Raw genomic sequence first — 15,720 nt, 5'->3', positions numbered from 1 at the left:
AAATTGTGGATTGCTTTGGTAGTTTGGGCTTTTTTTTTTTTTTTTCCAATTCATTAGGTTTTGGGATCAAACAATTCCAAGATTTGGTAGCGACATATTCCGCGATTCGTCATAACTCAAAGAACCCTAAATTGAGAGGGGCAGTGATTCGGCAATTAAAATAATTTTAGTAAAAATAATGTGTTCCAAATTGTCCTATTACCATTAGAAGTCTTATTATTTATTTAGTTATTATTATTATTATTATTATTATTTTTTTTTTGTTTTACAAACGATAGTGTTTGTTGGTTCAATTTTTAAATGTAAGGGGAGAGGGAAATCAATGGAGATAGATCCTGCACTAGAATGCCTAGACTTATTATTTTTAGTTTTGTTTAATATTTCTATTGATAAGGGAAAAAATAAAAACAATATTACATAAAACGATACGGCGTCGTTTATATCAAACTTATCTTCTTCCACACGTTGTGCTTTGAGCAAGAGAAGATTGAAAGAGCCTAAGAGCTTTGGCAACACACGGAGGTTACAAAGTTGTACGGAACCTAAATTCAAATGACTCAGTCATCGCGTATTGCAACTGATTCAAGCCGTTCCCTCAATCGCTTCAGCTGCTTTGAGCCGTTTCCAAGTCGAGTTCCCGACAAACCCAAAGGAAGCTAGCCGCTTCCAATCCCTCTCCCGCTTCGGGTGCGGAACTCGTCACTAAGCTGAAGCTCCCGTGCTTCATAGGTGTAAATTTGCGAAGAATATTACTACAATAATTAATAAATAAATAAATAAAGAGTAAAATAATAAAGAAGTATTGGCGGATTTATTATAAACAATACTGCACAACCCGGTAGTTGGTTGGTTGGATACGAGGAGACCATACTCAACCCTTGCCTCTTGGCATAACATTTTTTATGACTTCCTAAGTCTACCAATAGTACTGCAGTTTTTAGTACAGGAACTTACAACGTTTGGGAGCTCCAAACAAAATGGGTGGAGGTCGAAAATTCAGAATTGAAAGTCTACTCGAAAATTTTCAAGTGGTAAAAATAAGGGTCCGTTTGGAATTTTATGAATTTTTTTTTTTATAAAATATTTCTTAGGACTTTCTTTAGAACAATTAATAAATTCAAGAACTTGTTTAGTATAAGATTTTTGAATTGTATTTCAGGTATTCACAATTAAAATAAAAATTAATTTTTTTTCTAATTATCTCTTTGATTATTTCTTAATTTACTTTTGACAACGAAACAAATTAATGACATTGTCACTTCAAGTACACAAATGTCCTCTCAACCGCATTCAATAAAAAATAAAAACTGAAGACCAAAAAGTAGAAACATAAGGTCAAATTTTGAAAGCTCACGAAAATAGTTTTTTATTTTTAAATGAAAACTGAAAGTAATTATCAACAAAATTTCAGTTTTCATTTTTTAAAATAGTGAAAACAAAATAGTTATCAAATAGCTCATAAATGTTTTCGGTTTTGATTTCTAGACACAACCACTGCATACTCAAAATATTGGAAATAGTATCATTATTCCTTCTTTTATTTATCAGAAAAATAAGTTCATTGGTTGATCCCAATCTGTTGACTTTGGATACACATTGTGACATAAGACAACTTGAATATTTCATTCACTTGTTTTTCTATGGATAACCTTAATCATGGTTAGCAAATAAACCTTACCTAGCTTCAATAAGTTGGATGTTTCCTTGTCATATGTTCCCAACTAACACCTTTGATTAATCAGAAATTACGACAATATCTGGTTTATATTACACGTTAGCATGCATTGTTAAGATAGAGACATATATGGTAGATCCAAGTTTTATATTTCCTCGGGTAATGTTGTGTTACTTTAGGACAACCTAAATTGGTTAATTAAAATTAAATTTAATATGCATCTCATTAAATAGATCTTAAAGTGTAGAGAAAATAAAATAAAAAGAAATTAAGAGCTCGCTTGTTATGTAGAACTGAATTGGAATGGATAACTCTCCAATTTCAAGGCATATTGGAGGTATAAGTGAATGATTTTTCATTTAGATAGGTTTAGAAAAGTATTGTACATGAATAAAACTCATCCCTTCTAATCTTATAATTTTAAAGAGGATCGGAACGAATAAATTTTCTTCATGAGTAATACATATTCTACCTTCGAGTTGAACATAATATTTTCATTTCTCCCCTTAACATATCTTGAAATTAGAGAAATTATCATTCCAATTCAATCCTCATACGGTCATACCAAAAGAGGGCTAAAACAACTGGTTATTTGAACTTAGCCTAGTTAAGTGACGTGCGATGACCTTGTTAGATCCCCCTCAACCTCACACACCAACCAAGCCACGGGGTTTCAAAAATTCCAAGTAAATGCCTAAGATCAAAGGCCACACGTTGAGCCCAGTATGATCTCCAAGGGAAAACGACCCATATTGAGCACAAGAATAGAAATTTTAGCACTACAAATTCCATTCTAAATTATATCAAAAGCAAGAGCCCAATGGATTAGCAAACCCAACTTTAAGTGGCAGGCCTTGTGACATTGGCAGGGGTCTAAAAGGATCGTAGAATATCAGCTACTCACCAACTTGGGGTTGATGTACCCTACTAATCTGAGTTTAGAGTGTGCTTGCTTTGACATCGTCAAAAGGTGACACAAAAGTAGCCCAACTCTAAGCATAAGCCTGGTGGATTCTATAGAATGATATTAGGACACGAAGTCACTTTGCAACAAAGGTTAAGCTTAGAGTTGGACTGAAAGGTTACATTGCAATATTACTGTGACATCGTCGAGAGGTAATCAATTTTTTATGCGAATTCGTTCCTAGCCAAAGAAATATTGCAAAGAAAACCAAAAAACTCAAGCCAAACTCAATACTTGATTTCATTTTCTAAATTAATAGCTTCGGATTTGAACAAAAAATTAAGAGAGTTTTAACAACGCCCTCGACTTATTCATTGTTCAAAATTTTCCATTCCGCTATATCTAGCCTTACGGAAATAATTGCGAAATAAGATAGAAAAGAATTACAGCAGCAGAGAGGAGTTGAAAACTTACATCAAATCCTAACGCTGAAAGAGTGTTTCAAGCTTCCCACATGAAGCACATGCTCTCCCAAAGCAACTTTTCTGTTTCCAAGCTCATCAACCACACTCAAGTGCTTGCAAACATCCACATTGAACTTAACCAATGCTTCTCTCTGAGCACTCAGGAATACCTTCTCAAAACCCAACAAGTGCTTTTGAGGTGACTTGTGCACTGCGGGAGGGCTCGAAAACAGCATCACCGTATGGCTTCCGCTCATGCTCCCCGCGTTCTTCACCCCCAAATGGATATCAAAAGCTAGATTTTCGCATCTTTCTTCCACGACGTCAAGTGACTTGCAGCTTGATGAGTGGCATACATGACCCTCTTCTAAGGGAATCGATACTAGCTTAGGTGCTCGAACTAGTTTGTGATTGAAGGTGGAGTAGCTTAGCCCATCTCCAAACGAATAAACAGTTTCACCAGTGTAGAATCTATAAGTCCGGCCAGGGTAACTGTTGGATGCATCCGGTCTCATGTTCATGTTTGTCATTGGAACCTTGTCTACATAAGATTGTGGATACCATGTCATAGGTAGTCTCCCGCCTGCGGCAATTAATAACAGATAAAGTCATCTAGCTACTATTAGGATAATGATATGTATATATGTATATATGTATATATGCACACATATATATACATATTTATTATATGAGCATTGAAAATTTGAAAAATGAAGAAAAAAGGGACTATAAGTAGCTAGCTTACATGGATTATAATGACCAAAAACTACATCAGCTACGGCGGCTCCACCAGCTTCGCCGGGGTAACCAACCCAAAGTATGCTTGTAATTTTAGTATTGTTTTTTGCGAATGTAATGTCGAATCCTCCTCCAGACATTATTACAAGGATTACTGGGCCTTTGGATGCCTTTGCAACTTCTGTTACTAGGAGTGTTTGCTGACCCGGAAGATATAGGTCAATCCGGTCACGACTCTCTGCCTCAATCGATTGATCTGCACCCACGACAAGTATAGTTGCATCTGCTGAGGCGGCTATCTTGGTAGCATCATCTACCTGTGCAGTACCACAAGCCACATTGGCGCAGGCAGGAACATAACTTGTTGCAACTGAAGCACTTAGGCCTTGCAGAATTGTTGTATACTTGCACGGCGTGCCTGCAAAATTGTATTTCACAACAATAACTTAAAGGCACTGTAGTTGTAGTTTCGTTGATACAAACTAGAAAATTAGTTCAATTTGTTATGTGCAGTGTACGTATTAGTACCTTCGTAGTTTCCGATCATTGTTTTTGTGACATTGGCATTGGGACCAATGACCGCCAAGGATTTGATGGCCGTGGGAGACAGAGGCAGTGATCCTGGACTGTTTTTTAGCAGTACTATCCCTTGCCTCGCGGTTTCACGGGCTAGCTCCTGGTTCTCTGAGGTACACACATCTTTTGGACCAAGCTTTCCGTAGGGTTTGTTGCTGGGATCACCATCAAAGAAGCCTAGACGCATCAAAGTGGCAAAATTGTTGGAGATGGCCCTGTCAATGGCGGCCTCGTTCACGAGTCCTGCTTGGACTGCACCTTGGGTGTATTTTCCTAGGAAAGATCCGCAGTTGAGATCCAATCCTGCCAGTATAGCCTTAGCTGCAGCTTCCTCTGGTGTTTTGGTGTAGTGTTGGTTTTTGTAGTACACATCTATTGAATCACAATCCGTAACAATGTATCTGAACCAATATCCAATCCATTGTTATTTATGTAACTTCAACTTCAACACCTACATATTCTCAACCATCCACAGTAATATTAATAATCATACAACGGAAAGAGTACGTACCCATTTAGTTTCCATTCGCCTCGGATAACTCCAGCAAGAAGGTCGGGATCTGCACACGTTGGTATCCCATTAACCTGGTTGTAAGAACACATGACACTCGCAACATTGCCATCCATAACACAACTTTTGAACGGCGGTTGAAATGTGTCGTCCATATCTTGTTTCGTCACCTAATAATCACAAGCAACACGAGAAATTATTTGAGATGGAAATTTAGTGCAAATTAATCAACAAATTTAATTAAGAAAATTCAGTTTCTTTACCACTGCATTAAAATGGTATCTGTCAACCCCTTTCCAATTGTCTACATCATAGGCTGTATAATGTTTGCAGCATGCAGCAACCTTAAGCTTATTCTTGTCACCATCGTCGGTTTGTTGAAGGCCTCGAACATATCCGGATCCGTATTTACTCGAGAGCAACGGGTCTTCACCCGGAGTCTCCTGGCCTCTTCCCCATCTGGGGTCTCGAAATATGTTAATATTTGGTGACCAATACGTCAGTCCTGCCAATCCTACATTGTACATTGCTCTGGCCTCCGTCGAAACCACCTGACAGAGCAGAAAATGGCCGTTTAGTTACATCCATGTATGCCATTGGTAATTGCACGAATACAAAATTAATCATATTAGCATATATCAGTAACAATCGATGTATGCACTATTTAAGACCTCTTATATGACCACTGTAGAAACGGGTCGATGTATGCACTATGTAAGACCTCTTGTACATTTCACCTTTTTCCTTTTTTTTTTTTTTTTTTTTTTTTTTTTTGGTTCCATAATATGAGGGTCAAATATACAATGATTTTTAGAATCTCTAAGATGGTACTATTGCCCCGTTTTTGCTATAGTTGAATGAGATCCTTACTAAGAAGGGTTTAAGGGTTTTATCTTTTATGTATAGAATTATAACTTCAGAGCTTAGGGTTAGCGATCCGGTTCAGGTTTTACCATCATACAACTCGATCCTATGGATGTTATCCCTCAAATTTTACAATACCAGCAAATGAGTTGACCATCTCATGCACCAATCAAACTCATAGATATTAGTGTTTTTTTTTTTTTTTTTTCCAGAAAACACATCTGTAAAATGGAAGCAGATGTGACCAGACAATTTGTTGTGTTAAATAGTAAGCGTGACACAGTCAAACAAAATGATCAGTGCGCCATTATTTCAATCATATACTTTGCCCAAATTTGGATCTATTCATCTCAATAATCTATGTTATCATTAAGTTATGCATTATACAAACTAATTGGTATAAAAAATGTATATATATATATATTTATACTGTAACAAAAGAATGTGTATGTATAGATATATATGCTTATTGATTGAGCTTGTTTTTCATTAAATTGTGTTCATCATTTGTCCACGCCTTTCCTGTCCAAAACATGATATTTTTTTCATTTTTATTTTTAATATTTTTGTGGGAATGCTTTCCCCTTAAAAGATATGATAAGTTTATATATGCAGTAATCAATGTTCACAGGTGATCGATCAGTATCAGTATCATCCCCCCTTGTACGTTTTCTTCATCTGCAAGCTGGAATACCCAAAAAAGTGAATCTACTTGGGGAACCTGTGACCCCAAAAAATCAAACTTTTTCACCAACTACTACTATTTTCCATGAAACAGTAAAAGCATATCAAATTATTAAACTAACCTCCTTATTTTTTGGTCAATATAGAACTAACCTCTAACCACTTTTCTCCATCGATAAAATCCGCGGATTTTATTTCAAAAAGAGGAATTTCAGTATACTTGACTACTTGATTAAAGCATCTTTTACACCATATGTGGTCAATATGTAATTCGGTAACCAAAATAAAAATAGAATCCAAATGTTAGAGATGCCCTACGGATGATGTTATCGGGTAGCCCTGCCACTAACAAATTTTCTCCTATTTCAAATTATCTAAAATGGAAGCCACTGACGGATGCTTTTCTGTTCAATAGCTGTAAAAGCATTTTTCGGATACAAAATATGTGTACAACTTTAGAGAATTATAATACATATTTCTGTCACAATTTATTAGTGGGTTTAAGCTTGTGACGTTGAGTTTAGACCCATCAACTCAACCATAACAAAAAAAACAAACTAATTAATACTAATCTATGTAATGATTATTGATGATGGTGAGGATGACAGTGACACAAATGGCGATGAAAGATTCAAGATGTAAAACAAAATCTATGATTAATCGATCCAACTTTGATCACGTCCTGGAAAATTGCTAATTAGTTAATTTTGGCCACCAATAGCCGTGTGCACGTTAATTCTTTAGTAAAATCAACATCATCAAGTTTGAATGAAAATTATATCCAAAGCAACCAAGCATGATGCAAATATAAGTAGTGTGTTGCATGGCACGAATATAATTGACAGATTGAAAGTGAAAGAGGTGAAGTTATTAAGTAGTGTCAGTTGCGTACGTACCCTGCCAATGGCTTCAAAAAGAGAAGTATTGAAAGAAGCGGCAGTGAGGATGACCTGAGGGAAGCTGGTAGCTCCGGGAACGAGACTCGAAAACTTGGTGCCAGGGCCGACGTATGACACGCCGTGTAATGCCTCCGACCACCACTCATATTTAGGAATTCCAAGCCTGCTCACACTCCCAGCACTGTTCACCAAAAACCCGATTTTCTCTGGTAATGTCAGCCGCTTCACCAAGTCCGCCACTCTCGTATCGACCCCCAACGATGTGTCGCAGAAGGCGAAGCACGATAGGGTTGCGTTGCTAGCGACATTGCAAGCGAAAACCGGTGACGATTGGCCTAAAACGCCCTTCAAATTTGGAGAAAACAATAACAAGTATTGAAACAAAAAGGAGCAGAGGAAAACAGAGAACCGAATGATAGAGGAAGCCATTGTTCTAACTTTGAAAGGAGGGGTGGTGGCTTCTTTAAACAAGTTGCCAAAGAATCAAAAGGGTTGTTATCGTTGCCTCAATGCATTTCCTCAATGCCTCCTATGCCTTCAACACCACATGGGTTTGTAATAGCACTGGTAGTTATACACACACACACACACACATATATATAAGTATATACGTAAATATAAATAATTATATAATATAAAGAATATATGGTTGGTTATTGTGAATAATTAGAATGTAGAAAGTAGGTAAGCAAAGGGGAAATAAAAAGAGAAGTACGAGTAAATAAAAACTCGTTGTTTTTTAGCAGCCCGTGAAGGGCAATTGGGAGGACTAATTAGTAGCTTCCCTTAAATGGGAAGGTGCATGACATGTTGTCATTGGCAGGAAGCACCATTTTCCATTTGAGAGAATCTATTGTAATGTTTTGGTGCTAGAAAGTAGAAGGGCAGTAGGAAGAGATAGGCTAGTACTTGGTGTTTGTGGGGGGGGGGGGGGGGGGGGGGGGGGGGGGGCCGGGGTGGCGCGGGGCGCGTATCTATTTATATAATCTATATACTATCGCTTATACGAGTCCGTGAAGGATTTCCCCATTTTCAATCTGTTTGGGATTTGGGTCTTCTGCTTCTGCGTTTTGGGAGTGTATACTGTATAATATATAGGGTGTTTTAGATTTTAGCCCTTACAATTCATTATTTTTTGATAAAAACCCATATATCTTTAAAGATATAGTTTAAGCCCAAATTTAAATTTTGCAAACATATAGGAACATTATTGACCTATTAATGCAATTTATTTACACTTATGCCACTCATACTTTATGGTCCATTTTTCAAATTCCTAAATTTATGCCAAATTAAAAGTAGTAGAAAAAGTGAAATAAAATGAAAAAAGTGTTTGCATTAACCGTATCTATGTTAAACTAGAAAAGTGGTTTTTTATTTATTTATTATTTTTTTTGTGATATATTTTGTAGCAATTTTATCCATATTAATTGGCAAGTAAATTAGTTTGTTCTGCACCTATATTATATATTTTGAATCAAATAACATTCCTCTAACTTGTAGGTAAATTATTTTCTATGTATTGTTATATATGTTAGACACGTTTTGTTGTTGTATAAACATGAGTGGAACATAATATTGTTGATTTTATACATCAAACTGCATTTCTCTTGTTATAGGTAAATTATTTTCCAGTACAAGTACTAATGTTAGGAAAGTTTTGTTGTTGGTACATCCAATATTTTGTATCATTGTAAAGAAAGATATTACATTACACCCATGGTATAATTGTTGTAGGTAAATTATTGGAAATTAATTTGTAGTTAGGTAATGAACATTTTGCATCATTGGAAATGAACATTTCAAAGAGTAGGGTACGTAAATTAATTTGTTCTAATTATATAAAAAAAATTACACGACACCTAGTTAGATATGTTAGGCACGTTTTATTGTTATATAAACATGGGTGTAACATAATATTTTTAATACTATGCATCGAACTACATTCCTTCTTAATATAGGTAAATTATTTTCCATGTAATTAGTACATATGTTACACACGTTTTGTTGTTGGTATAAATATTATTTTGCATCATTGTAAAAAAGAGATATTATATTATACCCATGGTATAATTGTTGTAGGTAAATTAATGTGCATGTAGATAATGAAATACAATATTCTAATATATTAATAAAAAGGGATAAATTCAAAAGTATTCAAGATTAGGGTGAAAAAACTAAATCGAATAGTTTTATGAAAATTCAAAACCCTTCTAAAAAATTAATATGCAATAAATTTTTAACCTTAATGTCTTTTTTTTTTTCTTGTTGCAAAATCATTTACTATTTCCTTACAATTAATTATCTACATCAAGTATGTAATAGGGGTATTTTAGACATGTGAAAAATGTAAAATGTGTGAATTAATATGAAGTTAATGAATTTGCTTATATGGATCCTAGTCATTGAGTTTTCTTTAAGTAAAAAAGTTATGTAGGGTTTTATATGAAGAAAATTGAGTTTGAAGGGTTAAAATCATATTTTCATTAATATATATGCCATGCATGCATGTGAATATGTGAGAGAGAGAGAGGCATAGGATAGGACTAGAGGAGGATAATAGGACATGGTTCGGAGAGATTTTTCAGTGTGATCAGTATACGAAGTGGTACACCACGTGTCACTATGCAAATAGTGAGATATGTGTGCTAAAAAGTTAATAATTTAAAAAATAAAATTTCCCACCACTCATCACAACTAAAAATTTCTCCATGGTTTGCTGCTTATGTTGGTATGAATTAGTGCTGCAGGTTAATTTGACCTTCTTTTTGAGATTGAGAATTGGCCAATGGGGGTCGGTTTTGGCATGTCATTACCAATCACGTGAAACGGTAAGAGAGAATATCCCATTCATCATATTTCGGCTCTATCCTAACCCAAGCCAACCCTAGGTAAGTCGTGCACTTGGGACAGCCCTACAAATCACAATACTCAATATTAATAATATTAGTAGGGTCTTTTTAATAATATTATTATGGTGTAGATATTTTTGTTTATTTGTAAATGATTTCGTGAAAGACGGGTTCAATATTAATTTATTTCTCCACATCATATTGTAAATATATCGTTATATCACAAAGCCTAACAAATATGTAAGAACTTGCAAAATACCAAATATAAACAATTAAAATAATAAAATCACACGTACAGAATGTCAGACAGACTTGTAAGCTGAGAACTCACAAAAATCTGACTGGAGAGGAGAGTAGCCCTAAATTGGTTAATTGGTTTGCAGCAACATTTGCTTCTCAGAACACACATGTGAGCATTTTCTCTAACAAGTTTGAAGCGACCAAGAAGGAGAAAACCTTTCATAAATTTAAAAAAAAAAAAAAATCATGCTGAAAAAATCGAGCATAGAGCCAAAGCTGAACCAAATCAGTCATATTAGGTGAGCAAGACAAATCTAGTCATACCCACCCCAATCTAGAAGTACATGTATTTTAGTCTAAATTTTAAAACAAATTGTTTCTAATGTTTGGTTTAGTTACTTTAAAAATGTTAAAACGGTATTCAAACTTTGGTTTTGATAGTGGGTTAAAACGGTGTTCAAACTTTGGTTTTGATAGTGGTCCCACTATCAACCGCACTTTCTTTAGAAAGACCTCTCAGCAACCCTCTATTAACTATGCTAATATTGTATCTTAAACTGTTATTTATTTATTTATTTATTTATTTTAATCACATGCACAATAGAGCAGATGAGGAAAACTCTGAGCGGCATCTGTTGCCCAAGAATAAGGTAGATGATTTTTGTGTTTCTTTTAATTTTGGGTGCACGAGAAAAGACTATGATGAGAAACATTCAAGTTTTTTAGAGGTGACTCAACAATGCTTCTTTGTCAACGGTTGGAAGATCAGAGGGTACCTCGTGGTGCCTTTACGTAGGTCTGTAGGTTGCATGGTTTAGTTCTTGTAAAGTTATTTTTCATGTTGGTTGGACGTGTGTCCTCTATGGTTAAGAAATTGTATCGTATTCTTGATGAGTTTGTAATTATGAAATTGTAGTGTTTTTGTTGGCATGTGTGGACTCTTGGTTTTGTTTGACATGATTGTTCCATATATGTTCTTGATTTTTTTTTAATAAACTTTTTTATTAACCTCAATGTAATTAGAAGTGAAACCACTTAATATATTTATATTTATTTTTTTCGAGGTATTCGTAAATTATTCAGCACAATTCTCATTGGTGAGAAAGAGCTTGAAATGGTTTCAAATTTTCTCCTCCTATAATATTGGGTATATTTTTGGTAAAAGAATATTAGCTGTAATCATCGAGGCGGCAATTATAAAATCAATCATTGTAGGCATCCCCACATTTGCATTGTAATCATCTACGCGCGGAGTGTACTTACTACTTATAAGTACTAGGGTATAATTCCTAAAAGAACTACAGAAGTAGGGCATAATTTCAAAAGAAACAACTGAGTACTATTGGTGAGGCAGGCAATTTGGTTTGTATTAAAATTTATTTGATTTGTTTTACACTTACATTATAGATTGAATACTGAATATTAACTATGTGTAAGGATGTTGAGTTTCCATCCATACTTTATGAGTTTGAAACTCTTTTATCTCTTAAATTAATGTAATAGTTTCGAACTCTTTCTCATCCTCTTAATAGTAGTAAATTTTCATTTCTTTTGTACTGTCGAGGTTTCTTAACCAAAAAAAAAACACTATATGTGAATTGTAAAAATTCCAAATGCTTTTGCTTCATCTAGCTGTGCATGCATGTACATGGACATTAGGACATTTTAGGGACCCTCGTGACTTTGAACTTCGTCTTGTGGCATGAGGCTAAATATTTTGATGCTAACCATGCATGGTTCCAGATGGTACTGTAACAAGTACATAGCTGCAGTGCATTTTTTTTGGCTTTTTAGCCAAAATGGTCATGAGATTTGCATTACTCTTCATTTTGATCCCTGAGATTTCAAATCAATAGAAGTGGTCCCTGAGATTGTCCCCCATCCATCATTTTGGTCATTCCGTTAAAAACTCCGTTAAGTGTCCCGGAGCTCTTGGCCGGAAGTTTGAGCAATTTTCAAAACTTCGTAACTCAATCGTTTCTTAATCAAATTCGAACCATAATACATCAAAATGAAGATAGGAAAGTGTTGAATAAGATTATACCTATTTGGAAGCCCAATGGTTGCCGGAGATGGTCGGAAAATAGCCTCACAGTTGACTGGTCCGAGAGAAAATTGGAAAACTCGCCGGAAACTGGGCAAAATTTAAATGTTCATAACTTCTTCAATACTCAACAAAATCAAGTGATTCAAAAACTAAAATCATAATCTCGATGAGAGAAAGAGAATGATACCCTTTTCAGGGGCTAACTCTCTGTGGTTTGGCCGGAAAATGGCTCCAAAATGGCTAACTTGAGATCAAGACAGCCACTTTCGAGCTGTTTTACGGCCAAAACATGACGATTTATCCGCTAAAAAAGGTACCATTCTCTTCATCTCGTCTAGAAGTATGATTTTCGTTTTTGAATCACTTGATTTCGTTGAGTATTGAAGAAGTTAAGAACGTGTAAAGTTTGCTCAATTTTCAGCGAGTTTTCCAGTTTTCCCTCGGACCAGTCAACTTTGAGGCTATTTTCTGATCATCTTCAGCAACCATTGGGCTTCCAAATAGGTATAATCTTATTCTACACTTTCCTATCTTCATTTTGATATATTATGAGTCGAATTTGGTTAAGAAATGATTGAGTTACAAAGCTTTGAAAATTGCCTAAACTTCCGGCCAAGAGCTCCGGGACCCTTAACGGAGTTTTTAATGGAAGGATCAAAATGATGGATGGTGGACAATCTCAGGGACCACTTCTATTGATTTGAAATCTCAGGGACCAAAGTGAGGAGTTATGCAAATCTCATGGACCATTTTGGCTAAAAAGCCCATTTTTTTAATGCAAAACTTAATTTCATGGGCATAAAGAAAACAATTTAAACTATATTATTTCATGAATTTATGTGACAAATGATTAAACCTCTAACTTGATTGACACTTTGAAAGCATGTGATCAAATATCTTAGTAGATAGAGTGTTGAGTTTCTATCTATAAGTCCGGCCTGGTTTGGTACTTTCCATCTCTTTAATTATTGTAATAATTTCAAACCCTCATCTCACCTTAATAACAATAATTTCGAACGCTCCCCTCACCTTAATAATAATAAGTGAGGTCTTTATTTTTATTTTTAAAATAAGATTAAGTCTAAATACCTACCAAACCATTGGGGGTGATTCCAAATTGATTCAAACCTTTTAAAACATTTCAAATAACTTCCTAACGTTTTGAAAAATGGACATTTGTTAGGTTCATTAGTGTTAAGTGATGAAGCAAAAAATTATTAAAACGGGGTTTTACTCTCATTTAATGCTAAAAATATCATCATTTATAATGTTGGTAAGGTCATCACTTAACACTGGTAACCTAACCGATGTCTAATTTAAAAATGTTAAGTAGTTATTTGGAATATTTTAAAATGTTGAGACTAATTTAAAATCACCCCAAAAGATTTAGATAGTTATTCATATTTAACCCTTTAAATAATATAGTTAGTTTCTTCCACAATGAGATCTTTATTTAATGATAACAATTTGACGTTAGCTAGTTTAGGCCCATTTCATTGTGTATTTCAATATGCATTGTTCGTTTATTAAATTATTAGAAAAAAGACATTCTTGCAATAATTCATTCAAATCAAAACCTATTTGTATCTTACTATGATCATATAATGAATAAGACGAATACAATATTTTCTATGCATAGTAAATTAGTTACGAATCAATCAACTAAACAATTATTTTGGTCAGCTTTTACAGATTTTTGAATGAAAATTTTGTGTAAAAAAAAATGATTTTTTTTTTTTTGGAAAGCAAGCTTTTTGTTAAACACCGAAAACAACACAAACAAAGAAACAACCCATGGGCCCAAAACTAACTTATAAACAAGCAAAAGGCCCAAACACAAATAGAAAAACAAAAGGCCAAACAAACAAAGCCGGCCCAAAAGGCAAAACACAACAGACAGTAACTAGAAAGATCCACCGCTTCCGCCACCGCAGAGAATTCCGATCTGCTCCAATCCTCACCCACAACCAAGCAGAATCTCATCAAATGCACCATCCAATTCCGATCTACTCCGCAAGCATAGCCATAGAGTAAGGATAGCCAGTAACAAAGACAAAGAAGACAACTATCAAGATGAAGTTCGTGAAGACCCACAAACAACACTGCCGAAAAAGGCAGATAGCAACGAGAAAGTGGTGGTGTTGGAAACACCCGAGCCACCAGAGCTGTACACACAATCTCAACAGGAAACATGGCTGAAAATCGAACCAAGGATGAACAAGAACGAGGCATACCAGCGAGGTAAGAGACATAAAACAAATTGGGAAACAAAACAGAGGAGGAAGTAGTAGAAGAAAAGAAAAGAGAAGAGAAGAACACAACAAAGAAGGGGAGAAGAGAAGAAAACAGAAGAAGCAAAGGAAAAGAGGCAACCCACTCCAGCCGAAGCCGAAGTCGGCGCCTGAGAAGGTAGGCAAGATGAAGATCCTCACCAAAGGGGGAAAGAAAACTCTCACAGAGGAGAGAAGGTCTCTCACGGAAGGAGAGTTTGCGATTTCGAAGGTTTGAGATCCGTCAATTAAAAAAAAAAAAAAAGAAGAAGACTTGAATCACATACGGAACGATTATTTTAGCACCGTACTAACCTACTGAGATGCATATACATACCACTATTGATACATCTCTAGCTATTATATTCCAACTGAAACAACATCTCTAGCGATTATATTACGGCACAAGCACGGCCGAGATTCACCAAAAAAAAAAAAAAAAAAAAACACGGCAGAGCAATTGATTAGAATGCAAGTTGTACAGCTGAAGCCTATTTTACTCTAAGGTATTCAGTAATAAAAAACCTTCGAGTGAAATGTCAATTTAGTCCCTCAATTATAACTTGAGTGAAAATTAAGTTCCTAGACTATTTTTTTCTGAAAAATCAGTCATTGAATTATAAAAAAACTGCCAATTACATCCCTAATATTATAGTTGAAGCTATTATATTCAATTTTTTTGTCAATTTAAATCACGTTACTTGCATGTAATACACATTGAAGGGTAGATTGGTAACTTTTCATAAATAAATGGTGTATGGAGTTAATTTTGAAGGGTAAATTTGATGTTAGATTCGCAATCTATATGAAATGTTAATGGCTTATAGGCAAGAAAGTGACGGTATTACACTCTAAAATGTGTCAAATGACTTAAGTTGACGAAAAATTGAATAAAATAACCTTGAATATAATACTAGGGATAAAATTAGCAATTTTTAATGAATTTAGTGATTTATTATACCGAAAATAATAATTTGGGGACCTAATTTTCATTGA

General features: G+C 34.9%; 1 protein-coding gene across 1 annotated transcript; it reads right to left on the bottom strand.

Annotated features, from left to right (window-relative positions):
• Positions 1-368: 368 nt before the first annotated feature.
• LOC137745890 (beta-xylosidase/alpha-L-arabinofuranosidase 1-like) lies at positions 369-7,870 on the bottom strand. Its single transcript, XM_068485927.1, has 7 exons — positions 7,313-7,870; positions 5,132-5,419; positions 4,869-5,038; positions 4,310-4,758; positions 3,789-4,199; positions 3,054-3,626; positions 369-721 (listed from the first exon to the last, which is right to left on the bottom strand). The coding sequence occupies exons 1-6, from the start codon at positions 7,742-7,744 to the stop codon at positions 3,055-3,057; spliced, it is 2,322 nt and encodes a 773-aa protein (XP_068342028.1). The 5' UTR covers positions 7,745-7,870; the 3' UTR covers positions 369-721; position 3,054.
• Positions 7,871-15,720: the final 7,850 nt, after the last annotated feature.

The sequence above is a fragment of the Pyrus communis genome, chromosome 1 (assembly GCF_963583255.1).
Source record: "Pyrus communis chromosome 1, drPyrComm1.1, whole genome shotgun sequence".
Classification (NCBI taxonomy): Eukaryota; Viridiplantae; Streptophyta; class Magnoliopsida; order Rosales; family Rosaceae; genus Pyrus; species Pyrus communis.
The sequence above is the reverse complement of the archived record's forward strand: the minus strand, read 5'-3'. Positions and strand labels throughout refer to the sequence as shown.